This window comes from Dipteris shenzhenensis, chromosome 11 (genome assembly GCF_047967505.1).
Source record: "Dipteris shenzhenensis isolate YYH24624 ecotype China chromosome 11, Dip_SZ_1.0, whole genome shotgun sequence".
Taxonomy (NCBI): domain Eukaryota; kingdom Viridiplantae; phylum Streptophyta; class Polypodiopsida; order Gleicheniales; family Dipteridaceae; genus Dipteris; species Dipteris shenzhenensis.
Genome location: NC_141606.1, coordinates 54,976,926 through 54,996,950, shown reverse-complemented (window position 1 = coordinate 54,996,950; position 20,025 = coordinate 54,976,926). Strand labels below are relative to the sequence as shown.

At 39.9% G+C, this 20,025-nt stretch overlaps 1 protein-coding gene and 1 long non-coding RNA gene across 2 annotated transcripts in view; both read right to left on the bottom strand.

Moving 5' to 3' along the window:
• Window positions 1–716: 716 nt before the first annotated feature.
• On the bottom strand, window positions 717–2,298 carry LOC147897197 (uncharacterized). Its single transcript, XR_015541809.1, has 4 exons — window positions 1,858–2,298; window positions 1,480–1,583; window positions 1,282–1,349; window positions 717–881 (listed from the first exon to the last, which is right to left on the bottom strand). It is a non-coding gene; the product is annotated as an uncharacterized LOC147897197 (long non-coding RNA).
• Window positions 2,299–11,921: 9,623 nt separating this feature from the next.
• LOC147897196 (ATP-dependent DNA helicase Q-like 4A) overlaps window positions 11,922–20,025 on the bottom strand; it is a 40,960-nt gene continuing 32,856 nt past the window's right edge. Inside the window, exons 18-26 of the mRNA XM_087381429.1 lie at window positions 19,841–19,978; window positions 19,554–19,712; window positions 15,356–15,436; window positions 15,084–15,245; window positions 14,746–14,798; window positions 13,310–13,439; window positions 13,110–13,204; window positions 12,811–12,888; window positions 11,922–12,711 (exon numbers count right to left, since the gene is read on the bottom strand). Coding sequence (XP_087237555.1) covers window positions 12,174–12,711; window positions 12,811–12,888; window positions 13,110–13,204; window positions 13,310–13,439; window positions 14,746–14,798; window positions 15,084–15,245; window positions 15,356–15,436; window positions 19,554–19,712; window positions 19,841–19,978 — 1,434 coding nt within the window. The 3' untranslated portion in view covers window positions 11,922–12,173. The remainder of the gene's footprint in view (window positions 12,712–12,810; window positions 12,889–13,109; window positions 13,205–13,309; window positions 13,440–14,745; window positions 14,799–15,083; window positions 15,246–15,355; window positions 15,437–19,553; window positions 19,713–19,840; window positions 19,979–20,025) is intronic.

Genomic DNA, 20,025 nt, shown 5'->3' with positions numbered 1-20,025 from the left:
GTTAATAAAAAAGAAAAAATTCCAAGGGGGGTTAGAGGGGCAAATTAACTAGGGGATAAATAGTAATAAAAATACGTAGGGAAATTTTTTACTAGGGATTGGTTAGGGCTCCAATTTAAAGACTGGGGGGCTTAAAGAGCCTAAATTATGGCAAAAAAAAGGTTCATACAAATTTGCATCAAACCAATGAAAGACAAATCCTACACAGATTTACAAGGTAAATTAAAGGGTGCCATTAAGGTCAACAAATTCATGCAAGTACAAATTATGGGTAGAATCAAGATTCTGTGTGTGCGTGTTAGGGAATAACCCATGAGAGAAAGGGGATTACTTATACTAAAAAGGCCATCAAGGGCTTCTAGATTACATAAATACTTAAAATGAGGCTGAAAAGCTTATGTACACCAAACATGAGAATCAGTCAAGTGGACAAAGAGTAATGTGTGATTATGTGTGTGTGTGTGTGTGGTCGTATCGCTAGGGGAGTACAGGTGTGTACAATAGGAACATTTTATATAATGGTAATGTGTGTGTGTGTGTGTGCACGCGGGCGTGTGTGTGGGGAAGAAAACACTCCTGGGAACAGGTAGCGGATCTATCCTGGTATAAAAAGAGCACTGCAAGTGGAGTTTTATGGATGAAAAAGACAGCAAATATCATTCTCGTTCATGTGTACCCAAAAAATTGAAGCTGGAATTTTATGAAAACTAGCCAAAGTCATTTTTATGATAAGAATTGCAAAATATTACAATTCCTGCTTCGATATATATTGAAAATCACAACTGCAATTCTATGAAGCTAGTTAACTTGATCTTAATATGATAATCATAGATCTCTTTGGAAATTCAATTGAGGTGTATCCTAGTGTCGAGAGCTGATACCTGCATCCATCCAAGAGAAGTATATGTTAGAAATAGACACATCTTCTAGCTTGGGACTGCAGGTGTCATAGTCCTCAACTGCTTGTTATCACAGTCAAGAATAGCACCAACAATCAACCATGAGATCTAAGACTATATACAAACTGGAAAAAGATTAATTGAACAAAGGTGGGGGAGGAGGAAGGAAGAGGGAGGTAGGGATGTCAGTTGAGACTACAACTGAGCTTGTGATCTGCATATACATCAAGTAGACTACTAGAATGAACATGTGTCTGATTCTTGGCAGTAGAAAGAGGAAGCACAACCAAGGAAACTTCGTAAAAGAGCTTTTCTTATTCAAAAACGACTAGAGTATTACGATAAAGCCCTACAATCCCTATGGGACAAGCAAGAACCTTACATGAAAAAGTCATTCTCATCAAGACATGCACTTATATAAGAGTGAGCAAAAGTCTAGAATTCATGAACCTGCAAAGTAGTCACACACAGTTTATACCCAGAAATTGCATTGAAATTTACATGAATGAGAAAGGAGACATATAAATAGTAGATAGCAGGTAAAAATGAAATGGAAACTAGGAATTGAACCGGTACTTACTGACACTAACTGTTTAGAGCTCAAAGATGAGCTGTGAGAAGCTGGAACTAGTGAAAACAACCAGGCCTCAATGTGAGAAAAATATTTTTGCCTATGCTCTTAGACTTGGCCATAGTAGTTGGCATATTATTTAAGTCCTTTGAAATTGTAACCTTATCTTTATCATTGAAAACCACATGTCCCTTTTTAATCTTCAAAAATTGCTTGCTCCATTTCAAATCTTTTCCTTCCTCATAATAGGGACCATCCAATGATGTTGCGTTATAATCCATACCATCATTAGTAACTTTCACAATCCTCATCTTTGCAAATGACCACAACATTGGGAGAGAGAAGACATTGCTATGGAATGGATGCATAGCATTTCTATACAATCACCTTGAGCACTTTAATGTGGGATTTGCTGCTCGAAATGACCACAAGCAATTAGGAAAAACAGTAAACATAAACAGCCATGAACTGTATCCAATTAAAGCGAGAGAATAAATAGTAGCGACAACATCCAATAACACTGCTCCTGACGGAATATGCAATACGATTGCTAAAATTAGCTGGGATCCCAAATGAGATATCACATAAGCCATTATCTAACATTGCTAGCAGGAGGACGAAGAACTAGACTATTAAAACTATTTTTTTGCAACAACCACCTGCTCATTTAGATTGTTAGAGATAGTCAAGGCAATGTTTCCATCAAATTCGAGATTTAGAACAGCCCAAAATGGATAACAAACGTATTAGAGACTTTCTAGATCGTAAATAGAGACTTGGAATAGCAAGTGAAAGGGAAAGCAACAGTGGAGGAAGAGAAGAGGGCACCGAACCATGATGGCAGGACTAGGCTACCGATCCCATGAAAGACAAGGAAAAAACGCTTGTACTTGGCTATCTTTCATCGTTATGCATAGTTTTCTCAACCAAGCATGAGTGGAAGGAAAGGGAGAGATGGGATATAAGGAAAGCTAGAGGTATGAGGCGGGAGAAGGAGTAGACTATGAGAAGGAAACCTCGAAGGGGTGAAGGAATCGGGAGTAAGGTAAGGGAAAAGAGAAGTGAGGAAAATGTATATAGAAGGAGAACGAAATGGAAAAGGTCAAATATAAACCACAATGCCATGGCTATGGATCAAGAGAGACCAGAAGAACTTGGAAAAGAACAGAAGGAATACCTGAGAAGCCAGGGAATTGTCTCCTACACATGATGCCTCCACTCCTTCATTCGATCATTCGTACATACATATGCATGCATGTATGTATGTATGTTTGTATGATCAATTCAACCAAAATGTCATCGTGACCTTATCGTGACTAGGATGCCCATGTCGGCTTGTGCCCAATTAGAAAGAGTTGATTTTCTCTCCATAAAGGCAAAGTGCTCAATCAAAAAACAAACAAGGGTTTCTAAGGATTCATTCTTCATTTATCAAATCCTAATTGGGATGACAAAGTATTTAAAAAAACCAACGAATCCACTCACATGGAAAGTTACTTGTTGGAATGGGGTAGAGCAATTGGCTTTTATAGAGTTTTATCTCTGGATTGACATATAGGTAGAGCTTAGTCATCATGTATAGAAATAAGGCCATTAATTTTTTGATTTTTGATTGCTTTAAAAAATAAAGCGTATATGGCATCAATGAGCATGTCAATCTGCAACACACGTGTTGTGCATGTGCTAATGATGACTTTTATTTGTTCAATGATGATATGGCAATTGTGCAGATGCTGACTATGCAAAGTGCTACTAACGAGGTATTGGGTGCCTATGTGCCACATTGATCCTAAGGTGTTAGTTGTTCTTATTGGAAGACTACATAGGATATTGCGTCTTATTGATGTTGCATATATCATGTAAGATGATAGAATGGCAATCTTAGTTGTCTTGATTGGAATGCTACCTTGATTGGAATACTACATAGGATGTTAGTCTTGTTGTTCTTGCATATGCTTATTGGGAAATGATTAGACTATGCTACAAGATTCCAAAATGGCAATGTGCCATGTGTCACAAGATTGAAAGTGAAACTAGGAGCCAAAAAGGCAGTAGTTGAGGCAAAGAATGGATGATGCAAGTGTTAGGTTAATTGATGTGAGGGCTAGGGTGAAGATCTTAATGAAAACTACATGAGAGGGTCAATCAATGAGAACTACAGAGATCACTCACGCGGGAATTGTAATGTAGATAGTGGCTAGGCTACGGATAGAAGGATCTTGATAGGTGTTACAATGTGTGTAGCTATAAGGTGGAGAAGGTGCACTATGTGGCCTATAAAGGCAGTGGCCAAAGGGATTCTGTAGTATTGGAGGTGGCTAGATGTTGGGACTAGAGGAGCACTAGGAGGGCCTGAGACACAACATGAGAATCGTTTTTAGTGGTTGTAGTAGGCAAAAGAGTGCAATGTGGAGATATAGACTAGGAACAGGGGCTAGAAGAACATGTGATGAGAATAGGGACCAAAACAGTCGCAAGGTAGCTTCAAGGGGATTGCAAGGCAAAAGATTGTAGGTGTTGCTAGGGACTATGTAGGTTTGTAAAGGCAAGATGACAATGTAGACTGGATGAAATTCTCTAAGGAGGGCACACTATGGGGCAAATACGAGGGCTGCAAGGCTACAATTACCAAAGGCAATACGCATAGTTGGGTGCAGCAATAGTGTTGGAGAAGAGGTTGAGGTGGCTAATAGATTGTGCATGGTACTTATTGACAAAGTCAATGCCACTGATGCCATAAGTGCATCCAAACCACTATAAACTACAACAAGATGATCACAGGTGAACCCCATATGTGATCTCTCACAAGGACCAAAGCTATCAAAATGACAAAAAACTATAAATACACGAAATTGAATGCTTTAAACCTAGATAAGTTGCACTAGAGAGCCTAGATCAAGGTGTTATGAAATGTAAAGTTGTATTTCTCCTTTCAAGCTAAAAGATGGGCAACACTACAACTAACGTATTACAAATGCAAGAGACCACGGGCTCTACTACCATGTTGGAAAAGATGGGAGAGTGAGACGAGAGGACTTCACACACATAGTAACTATACTCTAGAGTATAATGAACATCATCATGAATATATACAACTTCACCCTTAGGGTTAGGATTAGGATTAAGGTTACTAGGGTTAGGGTTAGGGTTAGGGTTAGGGTTTACCCTTAATTCTTTCTAGATGTGTGCAATTTATACTATTCCTAACAAATCCGAAGACAAAGCAGATGCACCTTTGAGGGACTCACATCAAAATATAATGTGTAGATTAAATGCATCAATGACAAGGTCTTGTCCCTTTAATCAAAAAAATGAACAAGCACAATACATTGAAGCACATAAAGACAAAGATTAAGTTGTTATAACTTTGAGAGACTCTCATTAGGAGGCAAATGTCAATAGGTAAAAGTTATGCCTTACAAGGCTTATGATATTTTCTACCCTTGGTTAAATCACGAGAATGACACATGGTTACCTTGGTATTTTACTTTTACTGTACTAGAGATTATACAAGGTCCATATATATATATATATGGATTCACAAGAGGTAGACCACAAGCAGCCTAATGTCATACAATATACAGTGTCATGGATTCATAGCAACTTTAGCATAATACACTTTTCCTTGTACGAGGTAGAATCTCCCTCATATATTTCATGCCAACTAATAAGCTTAGTACACTTGTTTTGTTGGTTGTAGCCCTCAAAAGAGGATGTCCCAGAGAGAAAGGATGTACTACATGAGCAAAGACAACTAAGTGTGAGCTAAAATATTATTAATGATCTTAAATGCCAAGATTAAATATTTTTCTTGTATAAGGAATTAATCAAATTTGATTACTTAATGAAATGAATAAAATTTGAGAGCATGATGAGAAAGAATGAAATTAGTCCTTGTGCAAAAATCTTGAGAAGACAACCATAAGAATCAAGGACAAGGTCTCTTATGGAAGACACATAGTTCTTATACTGCTTTTAACTTGGCTTTTGGCAAATTTTTATTTATAATTGCTCATGGAGAAATGTACCACTTTTCCATTCAGACCGCCCTTTGTAATGCATCTTCTATAGCCATGAGGCTTGTGGAATATATGTTCTATTTGGAGCACATGTGGAGAAATGTGTTGCTTTTCCATCCTTAGTATTTATGGACACCAACTTTGTAACATATCTCTTTATAATAGATACCACCTTTTGTAAGGTGTATTTACATAACTGTGAGACTCGTTGACTTTGGGGTCTTTCCCCCTACCAATAAAGGCTATGTGGCTTTTGCCAATTTGTTTTTGGTAAATTTGAGGTGTTATGCCCCTTATAAGTAAACTAAGTGGCAAGAGGATTGTGAGATATCTCCCATGATGTGCGCTACAAACTTGACGAGCTGACACGTATGAACGAAGAAAGGCCCCTTATTACGAATGAACTCAAAGCTCCCCCATAACAACATATCAAGTTCCATCTCCCTAAATTGATCACAATGAATAGTTCACATTCATTTTGGGCGAGACACTTTAGAAAACGACTTGAATGTTTATAAGCCATAGAAAACAAACCTCAATTGTGACAAACCTACCTTTTACCTAGGTGGGACGTTGAAAAACTAGACCTTTGCAAAAATTCGAGGTGAGCACTTCTGATTTGCATCCTCTATCCTGAGTTTTGCAAAGGGTTCCTATGCAAATTATGAGATATGTTGTTGCAATTGCAAAAATTAATAATTGCTCATACCTTTATGTTTTGTGGACCCAACAGTCCACTGATCTTTAGGTTGAAACCAATACAAGAACACAAATGGACTCAACTTAGTGGTTGTATGCTTTGCACAACCATATGCAAACTTAGCCACAGAAAGATATTCTTCCTAAAATTAGATTGAAACATGTGCATGAAGCATATCTCAAGAATTCGATTAACTCGCTCGATATATCCATCTAAATCCAGATGTTCAAATTAACTTATGCTAAGTTTAGTGTCTAACTTCCTAAACACTTCATTCAGAAATGACTAATGAACTTAGGATCATCATCACCGACAATCTGACGAGGAATCCCATAGATATTAAACAATTTCTCCAAAACCCCTATGCTAGTTATGGAGTAGAAATTGTTGTCTTGGTTGGAATAAACTTGGTCATCTTGGTCAGCCTATCCATGACCACCCATATGGCATCATGCCCATTTTTAATTCGTGTGGCTAACCAACAATAAAATCCATGGAAATGATCTGGGATTTCCAATGGGTGCAACAAGCCAGCTTGTCTCAAGCATTCTGTTTTATTGACATGGCATTGCTGATGCTCTTGAATGTATCATTCGACATCAATCCACATTTTTGGCTAATAAACTCTTGACCAAAGCCAATGTTCATTGGATGCTAGGATGTCTAGCACAAGGGATGTCATGAAACTAGAAGAGGAATTTATTCCTTGTGTCCTGGATGTCTTGTATGCAAACTTTATACTTTAAATGGAATAGTGATCTTGGATTTCTTTCTCCCTTAGATTTGGAACACTAGGTTCATCTAGGCATGCCGAATCTAGACCTATTGCCATATACGGTTGCAATAACAATCATGCTCATTTAGGCCTTTTAAAGGATAGAAAGAGACTGATTTGGATCTCAGTGAAACTCATGAAGTTCACAAGAACATTAGTGGCACCCCTTTTATAACAAATTTCAATATCCAAGTCCTAGTACAGAAGTACTTAAGTAATGTGTTATCTGCTACTACTGATACCACAAACTCAAAAGCATATAAATAATGTCTCCACTTCTTTAATGCATGAACTACAAGAAAACACTCCTTTTCATGCATCATAGTATATTTAAACTATGTTCTTGTTAGCTTCTAGCTAACACAAACGCAACAGGTTTAACATCTTGAAATAAGGCTACACCTATAACATAGCCACTAGCATCCATTTCAAACTGACAGTGTGTAAAATCAACCACTCAACTACTACGTGAAGTTTTCAGGATCAATACACATACCATCAACAAAGATGATGTGGCCAAGGTACAACAATTCCCTTTTGAAGAACTCACAGTCATTCATTTTTGCATATAGAAATTCTCTTAGAACGATAGTCAAGAATATCTTCCTATGACCTATATGATTAGACAAACTACGACTACACGCCACCATGTCATCAAGAATACGATGATAACAACACTCACAATGCCCATACCATGTGCAAAATGCCATCTTAGGAACATCTTTCTCCTCATACAGAATTTTTGTTACTCTATACATTGATCAAGCTAGGATGACGATGTAAACAATCTACAAGGTCATCCATCCTCGGTAAAAGATACTTATTTTCGACGTCATCTTATTAGAACTTTAAAATCCTCACACTATCCATGGTACTATTTATTTTACGCACTAGAATAACAGGTGCACCCAAGGAGATCTAATTGGTCAATTATGTCCCATATGAACATATTCAAACAACTACCTATAATTTCATCCCCTTCTTTGAGGCTTAGCCTACACGACTGTTTAAAAATTGGTTGATGAGCTCTAGGGAGAAGCTCAATCTTATGGATCACACTCCACTGAGGTGGGATACCATAAGGTAACTCAAATGGAAATTCAACTAACATTCCTTGGAGCAACTATGGCTTTCAGAATCCACTGAAGGTCCAACAAATGTGCCCAAGAACCTAAATTTTCCTTATGAGGAAGTGGTTTGCAAGCTCTAGAAATGGGGAGCAAACCCTGGATTAAATCTACAATCTTTTATTTGCATCTAGAATCCAAGAAACAACATTCCAAATCCACGAAATTAGCTTCATGCATAAGAGACATACGTTGTCCAAATTTTTCATATTATTATTAATATTAAAAACTAAAATTTTGGAATAAATTGCTTCATTTATGCACGAAAATAAGCTCTTTTTTGGCTTATAACTATCGTGCAATCAACAATAGATAGTTGTAAATTATGACTCAATAAAACAAACATGAGCTATAATGAGGCTCATTTATCATCAAGTTGAGTTACAAAAGAACAAAGACATCAAGGCATCATAAGATAAAAGCTTCATCTTTATTAATATATTATGGATTACAAAATCTAACAATGAGGCTAGTAAGCTTAGCCTCCAAAGTAACACACTAACTGTGCATGCAAAAAGTAAAAGTGTGGCCCACATAATCCACATGAGGGTTCCATCGCAAGAACCGCTCTTTGTCAAGAAATAGATTTGTAATGTTCCTCTTCAAGAAAATGAAAAGAAAGATTTTCTTCTTATTGTTGTTGGATTCGCAAAGGACACGGAGGTACACTATGTCACAAGCCTCAAAGTCCCCCTGTGCAAATTTCACCACATACGAGCAGTTATTGCCCACCATAGGTGGGTTCAACTTCTTCACTAGAGACATGTTAACAAAATTATGAGTCCTTCCACAATCACTTGATGTCCCTTGATGGACCCACACGAGTATAAGATCATGTGGTCCAATCATTGAGGAAAATAAAGTACAACTATCACAAATCATGCTAGAAATAAACAAATCAATGCTGGAAACTTCAATAGACATACCTCACATAGAAACTCCCACCACATGGACTACTTTAAACTTATTATTTTTCTTGGGAACCATAAAGGTATAGTCCTTGGCAACATGATCCACCTTGTGACACTTAAAGCAGAGGAGTTGCTTCTTGTCCTTTACAGCGTTTCTTGAATCCTTTTGTTGCTGCTTTGAAGAAACATTCCCAATAGGAGTAGTATTGGTGTGAGGTCTCATTGCTCCACTACCCTTTTTTGCCAAGGCCTTCAAAACCACCCTTTAACAAATCACTAGGTGTGTGTTTGTTGCCATGCGCCATGTGATGTGATGGTATTGTAGTAGGTCTTTGCAAAACAAACTACATCCTCCAAGGATGTAAGTTTGCTATAGTACATGCAATAGTACATAGGGGTTCATGGGTGTGGCACGATGCTTGGTTAACCTCAAGCTCAAAGGGTGATCCTTCATACTATATTACTTTACTCCAGTGTGGGACTAATTCTTAAACTTTTAGACCAAAGCAATCCCTACTTGTGGCCATGCAAGGACAACCAATGCATGAACGTTTAGGTGGCATGCTTGCAATCTATTAAGGCATGTACAATCTACTACGAGTACTTTTAGGAGTCTATTTATAGGTTGCATGGGCAGTGTTGCATGCTACTTTTGGACCTACAATAGCATAAAATTAGTTAGCCCTTTATTGCTCCTGGATTATTGGCCTTCCCAAGTTTGGTACTACTCATCCATTTGTTAGTGCCTTGCTTGTCTCCACCTTGTTGTGCCTTCTTCATCAACCTTCCTTGCTCACAAGCTAGCACTGCTTGTTATGCTTCATTCTTCCTCCTCTAAACCTCACCACAAATATTCTCTTTCCACTCTTAGCTTTTCAACTTTTCTTTCACCTTGTTTCTTCCATCTATATGGCTTCGTCTTGCGATCCCCCATAGGTGCCTATAGAGAGTGTGCAACATGTGCAAAATCACCCCCTCCTCAACCACAAGAGTGAAACATGTGATGAATCACCCCCCCCCCCCCCCCCCACCCCCTCAACCACCCTTTACCTGATCCATCTATGACTCATATCATGGCTCAGCTCAACTATATGAGGCAAATGGTTGCTTATTTGCAACAACAATAACATTTTCTATTATTGTGATGCCCTCCATGTCGCACGGGCATCCATCGTTTTCTCTTGATTCCTTTCCTTAAAGGGTCCAACGCTTGGACCTACACCTTCATTAATGCCAACTCATGCTATGACCTTGGGGTCATAACATACGATTTGAATTGGGACAACTCCATGGCTCCTATGGTCAAATGGTTCATAGAAGGAGCCAAAGTAAAGGGTTCTGACAAATAGATAAAAATATTCTAGCAACAAAAAGGTTTTTCACATTTGTCCATGAAAATGAGCATTTGAGCTTCTCTCAAACTGTGAATACTTAGCACTTGGGACAAATAAGTGAATGAAGAGAAGATAGGGATGCATCCCTACATGATGCCTAGGGTAACCTCTAGCACGTGTTCTACAACGAACTGGTAGCACAAACAATGAAGTTCTACCAAGGTTTCTTTTATTTGGGGGACAAGGACTTAAGACCTTAGACCTGACCCTCCTTTTATGGGGCTGTGATACCCTCTGCCTGACTGTCTGACTTCAGGTCAGTCTCCTGGTCTGGCGAACTTTGGCCAACCCATTGAGCTGCTGACCGCCCCCTGGTTGGGGCCTACAGGCTACACCTGTGCTGCCCTGCCTGCATGGCAAGCATTTGCTGCAATCTACGATTCTGTACTTGCTGCTGGTTCAGGCCTTCATGGCCGGTTTGGCTGGCCGTGTCACCTGTTGATGTCATTCGTGAAGGCCATTATAGCAGGGTATTCAAGCGATCCATTGAGGACAGCCCAAGCTCCAACCACAAGCATGTAAGAGAGCTTGATGCTCTCAAGTATTCATTAGCCCTTGAAGGCTTACCAGGCTTTGAGCATCACGGCCCCATACGAAAAGCTGCTCAGCAAGCCTATCATGGGCCCATAACCTTTGAGAGGTTTATCACTGGCAAATAAGTGCACGAAACAGAAGGTAATCGATGCAAGAAAACACAAGAGGCAATAAGTACCAAGGCAGTCATCTGCTATACTGTCATACTACTGTATTGAAAGTGGCATTTTTAGGGTTGAGGAGCCTTCCCAAGAGTGCAAACCTTTGAGGGCTGTAAGAAACATTTATGTGTCAATAAATGCGAACATAGTTGAGTACAAAACTGACTTATATTGACCTTGACCTTGAAAGGATTATACAGTTGAAACTCCCAGTAGCACATACGTAATATAAAGCTACTTAGAAAACAGGTACAAGGTTGCAGGGTTTGTTTCTCAGAAAATTCATTTAGTATCGGGCTGCTAAATTCAAATTTTCATTTCATAACTGAGACACTACAGAATCGTAAGAGCTTTTAGAAGCATCGTGTTTAATGACGGGAAGCAATGCTAGTCTGGAAAGGGTTTGCCTGAGCACACCTTAAACAAGGCCCAAATTGATGGCAGGTTACTGTTAGTTAAAAGAAGCTCAACGAACACAGAAGTAAATAGTGCTCTGATTGTATCAAACAAAGCACGACGTAACATGCACTACATTATTCCTGCACAAAACCTCCAAAGAGGAAAGGGATGGCCAGAGATCTACAATCGCAACTCTCCAGCTGAGATTTCGGACTTCCATGATGCTTAAAGATGTGAATGAACTTAAGCTTTAATATCTATTTAGCTTAATTTTACACAAAATAATCTCAGGCATGCACATCTATTGACTCATAAATAGAAGTGTTTGTCTATCCCTTTGTTGTGAAGATCCCTCAATTGTGGAAATACGTTGTCTTCTTCCTGCACTAATGGCTTGCATGAAAAAGCCTTATATTTTGCTTCTCTCTCTGTGTTCAAAAATTTAGCTAGATTGCATATCACAGCCATTGTTGCCAAGCTCAATCGATATTCAATCTAACATCATGACTACTTAAACCAACATGCGTACAAGTAGTTGAGACTTTCAAGAAAGTCACCAAGATTTCGAAGATGCCATTGCTGGATAATTTCTTCATGTGAAGGTCACTCAAGTATACAAAGGACTCCTTGGTCCTATTGATAGAGATATTCTACAAGAAGCAAGCTGCTGCTTCTTTAGGAACTTACAATCTATGTATTTTCTTGAATGCAAATTCAGCAAAGCTTTTGGAATCAGCATCTCCAACTCTCTTGTTCGAGAGTAGAGAAGGTAGAACTCTGCCAACCTTCTGTTTTGGCACTGAACCAGAAGTGTTCACATTCAAATCCTTTGCAGGTGGAATTCCACCTGTTATCTCAACCTTGTTCAATTCAGGTACATTCTCAATATTTGATACACAAAAGGGCTTGGTTGATGCAGCTTGATCAGCCAAAAATGCATAAGTACTCTCAGTTTTTTTTTTAACCTTTTTCACTTTACCCTTTTTCCCATCTTGTACAAAATCCTCTTCTTCGACTTCCCCCATGTTTGTGATTGTATTCACATGAATTTCTTTGTAATCAGCTGCTTGTCCTCTTGCTCTTTGGTCTTCATTCTCTCTTCTGCGCTTCGAAATTGGTGCAATATTTTCATTGCTAGGATTGTAACCTAGGCTTTGATGGGCTTCAATCGTCTTGGCAACTACTTCAAGAATGCGTACACCATACTTGTTGCTTTTTACCCTGTGTCCAAAACAGCCCCATTAACTGTGAAATGTGCAATATACACCCTAACGTAGTCACCAAAGCAGATGCCTTTATCATAGCTAAGCAATTACTTACTTTCCTATGCCATTCACTTCCAGCAGCTCCTCAATAGTTTTTGGTAGCTTCTTACTTATGTGCTGAAGTTCTGCATTTCTGCAAACAATATTAACACATTAACCCCAAACCCTCAGTGATGATAATTATTAAGAAACACATGTACTGGCCTTATCATCATGAATTATAAAGTTTAAACTAGAGCAACTGGAACATCAACATGACAACCATATGAATAAAAATTTTAACAATCCAATGTACAAGAAAGAGTATGAAAATGCCATGGTAGTTTCATAAATGCTAGAACAAGTCTTAATTACCCCATAATATGGTAAGGCATGAGATTTCCGCCTGCCTCATTGACCAAATCTAGCCGAAGTTTCTGTAATGCCGTGTAGATTTTGGAAGAAAGTGCCTGCATTATGCCAATTCGCTATGATTACAATATAGAAAGATCATTGACAGAAGTAAACCACATATGCTTAGCAAAGAAGGAAAATTTTGATGGGAAAAAGCTTACTGCATCCACGCAAGCTTGTGCCTGGCTTGAACCTTCTTCTACAGAATTGATTTTGACTGTTCCCACTTGCAGACCCTTCTTTGAGGACTCTGGCCTTTCAGGGTTTCCAGTTTTCCTGGATGCTGGGAACCTGATTGCAGGCATCAACGTATGATCATAATCAACCTATATTTCATACGGGATCTTCTTCAAGCATTCTGTACACTTTACATATTTCACAGATGTGCAGGGAAACAAGCTATTACATTGTATTCTACATATCATATGAGGCATAGTGATATATTTAGATCTCAAGTTCAATATTAGGCTTACAATCCACACAAAAAAAGCGGATGAATTCACTCACAAGCAGCTTCAAAGAATAAACTGTCATACATAGTAGTGGAATTCACGCACATCATCAGAAAAATTACATCCACTTCAATATTCAAACATGCACATTTTCGAATCGCACACGTGCACAGATGCAAGGCAGCGTGCATGTGCACACACACACAAACCAAAATGGTGGGTTCCTAGGCTAAGTGTAGACTCGGATATGATGCAGGCAGGCTTTAACAGATAGCAGAAGTGGTCAGTGCAGTCATTTGTCTTGAGCTGGGGCTGTACTGACCTGCCCCCCTCTCCACTCCATGATGCAAGTGTTTGTAGATTGGGCTTGTTCACAGGTGGCCAACCAGGGATACAGAGTGGCTGCTCTCATCCCGCAACTACCAAACAGTTAAAACCTCAAGTAGTGAGGCTAATATTATTATTCTCAATGTATTCTTGCATAACTGGCCTACCAAGGAACTGTGGTAGCAAAGAAGCCATGGAGCAGCAGCAGCTTTGTCTAACCATCCTTCTATCTCCACAAGCACTCTCATCCTTAATTTTGAAGCCTGCAAAGCATCAAGTAGGTTTTTCCAAATGATAAAAGCTTATGCCAGTTCTAATGTCTTCTGCCAGCACTTAACGCTAGCAGGGGCTATATGGCTAAGTGACATTTATTCACTTCTCTGTTTGCCCAACAGCTCTTCCCTGCACCTTTGGCTTAACTGAACCACAAATTTCTTTACCTTGTCAGATTGCACCCTGCAGATGGTTTACCGCCATTTTTGGACTTTTTAGACACTTGTGACGAGACTGGAGGCCTTCACTGATGCTACAACCTAAGCTTAAAAATTAGTGGGACTCAGTTTCCCACCAGTTTCCTACGAGGTGGGTATGGGCATGGGGCTGGGGCGTGTCTACATTAAAGCTTTTTGTTCACAATGGTCTTCCATACCAACACAAATAGGTGCTTCTCTAGGCTAGATGTGTTGGCCTTGAAGTTTCCGCAGGTGCAATCAGGATCCTCACCGACGTGCTCTCTATGCGTTGTTCCTCTTCTCCGGGGGGGGGGGCGGGGGGGGAGAAAGAGAGAGAGAGAGAGAGAGAGAGAGAGAGAGAGAGACCTCATGATGAGCTTGCATCCAGAAAACAGCTCCTTCGATTTTGAATCATTTACCTGAATAATCAATAAATCTGGACCTTGTCACATTGTGTTCAACAGATTAGAAATGGAAGATAAAACTCCAAGCTTGCCAACTGAGCTCAAAGATGATAGCAAGATCAGAACATAAACAGATGAGCCCTAAATCAATCATCATCTGCAACAGTTAAAAGAGTAAGGCAAGAAGTAAAAATAAAGCCTGTAAGCCATCATTCTCTACAAAAACAGAGATTCCATCTAAGTATAGATTAAGACATTAAGTTGATTATGGACAACAAACAGAGATCCCTCATTTCCAACCTTTAGGACAGAAGATATGGAGCCAAACATGTCACTTTTACTAATATCCTCTCTCAAAATGCCCTCGAAAACCATTCGGTGCAGGATGCGCTCTACATCTCCCTTGCCAAGGTTTTTGCCTGCTCCATGAAGCTCCAACCTTTCGTGTGTGTACTTTTTAACCTGCACGTTGGACCACATGAAAAAGGTCTCCACCAGTAGGAAACCGATCCTTCCACAAAATCTAAATGGAAATGCAAATGGAATCCACAGCTAGACTTAGCAACACAAACCTGCTGACTCAAAGAGCCACGAAATACGTCCAATACATGAGATAGAGAAAAGCGCTGACCCATTGTCCTGATCAATTGGACCTGTTGAAATAGATAGCCTTTGTGAGTTTGATGACATCCTTGCCTTGCAAGACCGATTTGAAACCCAAAAGAGGAATAAGTAGTACTGTGTTTACCTACAAGCCTTATGATTCTGAACTGTCTGGTGGAATTATGTCAGATGAACAGCAAAGGGGACAGGTTTAAGAGCATACTTGATTTTGTTCAATAACCGTTGGTTCCCTAATGCAACACATGCATACATATATGATCATTGGCATCATCAAGGCTGACACTATGACATTGCATCTGGTGTATGTCAGCACTATCTATGCCTCTTCATTCCCATACCGCCGTCCCGGCCCAAGAAAAACCACCCAAAAAAAGGCCATTCATGTTGAGTGATATACAAACAAAAACTAAAATATACTTCGAGTGAGCAACAACAGGCAATCCTTCTTTGAACCCTAGGAATTATCTAAAGGAAGGCCAACTTCATGATGTTGATATTGATGGAAGGGGTTAAGAGCAATCTCAAATGTATGTGTATTGTGTATGATGTGCAATATGCGCTTACATCACATGAAAATGCCACGTGGCACAAAAAGAACAGTCTTGTTGCCCCAACCCAACTCAAGTTGTAGACAAGTGTGCACTACTTTCATCAATAATGAAAGTAGTACACAATAATCCATTTGGTGTGTGCTTTATAGTGTCTCTTCTTGTGCACTCTCAATCTTACTTCAATATGATATCAAAGCCATGGGTTGTAAGTTACAGGAAGCCTTGTGAATGTGAAGAACCAGATTTGTGTGAATGCAAATGTGTGCAATGCATACAGAATTTGAATGCCAATTGGCCCTCCAATGGGGAAGAGCGCAATCATGAGAGTGTTTCCTGTTTTGACCTATATGCAAGGTGGGAGAGAGATGGCGAATGAATGCAATGTGATAGAGAATGTTACATGCGATTCACAATGAAGGGAGATCCCTTGAAATCACTCAAGTTACATCTAACCATTTAGACCTACCCCTAGCATATGACCCATGCATCTACCATTCAATACACCCTTCCCTTTCTTAGTGCCCCTAGGACCTAGACACGTGGGTACACATCTTTATTAATAAAGTAAATGTTATATGCCCAAATTTGGTGCCGTCTAAAGCAGTTGCTCTAGCTCGACGGGCCCTGTCTACTCAGATGATCCGCCGCCATAACAATATCAGTTGGTGTCCATCATAAATATAAATACATGTGGCACCATTAAACTGGCATACATATTGTTGCCATTGTGTGGTTGCCGCAGTCACTAAGAGTGTTCTGCAGCTATAAATTGGAATTTGCAGTCCTCAACAAGTGGAGCCTGCACATGAAGGCCTACTATTTAGAGATGTACAAATGTATTCATTAATGTAACGTAAAGCACGTGAAGGAGAGGCCTAGAAAGGATGAGAGAAAACAGCATTATGACATTAATAGAGAGGAGAAGAATGGAAAAGTACGTACGTTTTTTGGAAGAATACATACTTATTGAGTGGAGATAGCATTTAAGTAGAAGAGAAGTGACTGAGCTTGACCTCATCCAAAATGTCTAGCACTCAGAATCACGAGATAAGATGAGTCCGTAGAAATGAATCGAAGGCCTTTCAAAACTCGATAAAGCAATAGTATACTTTCTTATCCAATGTCAAGCCTCCTCAATGAGAGCTCTAAGAGTGATCTTGTTGGAAGGCTGCTTGACCCTCTCCCCTCAAACTTGCCTAATCAGGTTGCTCACTAACGTGTATCTGCAATGCCAATCCATAGACCTTGGCCATCAAGTGGCCTACCATAATGGTCCAAGAGTTCCCTAGTATAATGGTCCAAGATATGGGAAGACTTTGGAAAAAGCCTTATTAAAGAGCTTGTCCAAGATCAATGCACTGTTTCCAAACTATGGGTCTATTGGATTTTGATCCAACCCCTTGTGGACACTTGAAATGTGGCCTTAAGGACTTGTGAAGAGGAGGGCATAAAGGCCCTTATGCACTATTTACACGTGGATTGTTAAGGGGCTTCGTCCCATATGCTTGTGTGCCCTGATGAGTCATGAATTTTTGAACCCCTTAAAGTATCCTTCCCAAGTTTTGTTGGGGGCTCCAAGGGCTTGTGTGGCTAGGCAATGGTGGCTCGCTTTGTGCTTTGACACATGGCAGCTTCTTGCTGCCTTGACAAGGTCAAGAGCTCTACTTGAGGCCTTGTCATCCTTGGCTCTTCCATTGTATGGTTTTTTTCTCAATTCCTTCAACCATGTAGTGGAAAAGAGTGTGGAGATAGTCAAGTGGAATCATGTGCAGGCTAGTTAGGGCTATTATAGAATGTGTGAGCATAGGCCTTCCAAAGAGTGAGATCCTAGATGGGCCAAGATAATCCCTTCTCTATTGAGTTTCATTCAAAATTCCTTGGCGCACAAATGGTTGCATCAACAACCAGAAGCCACCCCCACCCATACTCCCTCATGCATCGAGCCAACTCCCATCTTCACCCATTGAGCTTTTTCTTTGAAAGGAAGATGTTTTGCTTGTGAGCTTCTCCTAAAGCAAGATTACCTTGAGCTGATAGACGACGAGGACTCTGAGTGGAGTAGAACAAAAAATTTGTAGAGAGCACAAGAAAGCTTTAAAATGTCAAAAGGTTATCTTGTAATGAGATTATTTACCTCTAACATACATACCTAACCCTACGACAAAAAAAACCCTTCTAATTGGAGGTAAAAATTATTCCTCACACCACACAACTCAACATCCAACGCAGTGAAGCCCACGAACATAGTCAGCAACACATCTTCCTTGAGCAGCTAGCAGTTTGGGGGAGATCCCTGACAGAGGATGCAACATACGAGGCTCATGGTGGTCACTTCCCTCAAAAAGTGTGCTGCAGGTGTTGGTACCTTTTAGATCTTCTTTTGTACCAATGTCATGAGATCTTTCGGGCTGTACATCTGAGTGATCTCTCTCCCAGATCTGCACGTGCTTTCTATCTTCTAGTGTTTGCACATGTGTTCAAGTCAGATACAGTGAGTGTTGTACCTTGGCATATCTTATGCACTAAGATGTCTCATGTTCTCAGTTGGTGATTGCAAGGACATTGGTTTATCTGCATGTTATGTAAGCCATGCTATGCTATAGATAAACATAGGTCTGTTTTCAACATCCAATCCTGCCCCACACCCTCCCTTTTAGCCTCTGCTAACCCAACTAACTAAGCTTACTTTTGAACATTTTCGAGACTCGTCCCAGTTTTGACTCCTCCTTCGACAAGAATGATCCAAATTCAGTTTGTTGGGGGGTAGAACAGGTGCTAGGGGAGTTCAATGACTGAGCTTTCAGAAAATGGTTAAATGCTAGAATGCAATTAAAACTGACATGCAAAAGGGAAATATAGAAAAGTAAAAGCTGAAACAAAAGAGAACAACAAGTTGGATAACCACCCTCATCCCCCCCCACAAGAGAGAAAGAGAGAGAGAGAGAGGTAGGTTAGCGAAACCCTGAAAGGCTTGCAAGAAGATGTGTAAAAAAGGAAAGGGAAGAAATGGGGTCAGGCAAAAAGGCAAAGAAAGGAGGTGAAGAAGACAGAGCGATATAGGAGCTATAGGACGATAGCCACAATAGAAAACAAAAGGAAAAGGAAGGCAAGAGTAATGGAGAGGCTGCACAGCAGCAATGTAGGGGCTGCCAGCATCAGACAAAGGGCTGCAAGGAGGGCAGCTGGGCAGGGAATTGTTCATAGCCCAGGTATACAACGGAGAGCTGCAATCAGCAGCAAAGGAAGGAGGCTGTGCATAAAGGAGGGGCTGGCAAGACAAAGTAGAGAGGATCTGCAAAGAGGAAGGCAAAACGAGCCAAACAGAATGTGTCAAGGGAGAACAGCGTGGGATTTGGATAGATAAAGATGGACGAGATGCAACGATAGCAGAATATTATACATCCAAACTTTATATTAAATATAACACTAAAAATGTGTTTGTTGACCTTACCAGTAAATGGTGGCCACTAGGAATAAAAAGCAGTTTCCCCAGATTGTAATACAGTAAATCTATGTTTAATAGAGAATGAGCATTCTGTTGTAGAGGGTGTGAAGGTTTTAAAGAGAGGTTTTTTAATAGGGTTAAGCTTCCTACCAGCTGTTTCGCGATCTCAGAAACATCTTTCTCAACTGCAACAACTGCTTTAGAGCAATTGTCGCAAGTACTTCTGCAGCTAGATGCATCAAATTTCTCACCGAAATGAGCAAGCTGGAGTGATCTCCGGCAATCCACATCATTTTCACAGTACCCAACCTATATAAGAAGAAAGTTATGGATTAGATACAGCTAATCAAAGCTTGGGGAAAGAACTTCCCCAATCGCTCAATACTATGAAGCCCAGCTCCTGTATCCAGAGACTTGCAAAAGTGGAATTGCTATACCATGCGCAAAAGGTTGTCAATATTTGTTGTGAGCTGGGTGTTAGAACTTGCAGATGGCTTGTTCCAAGTGCAATTATTCCCGTTGTTTGAAGGGCTGCACTCTGCTGCCCCTTGAGTCAACATATGTTTGATCCTGATCTGCCAGAACAGGAGGCATGTCAGCTTCTTTTTTATGGACAGCAACA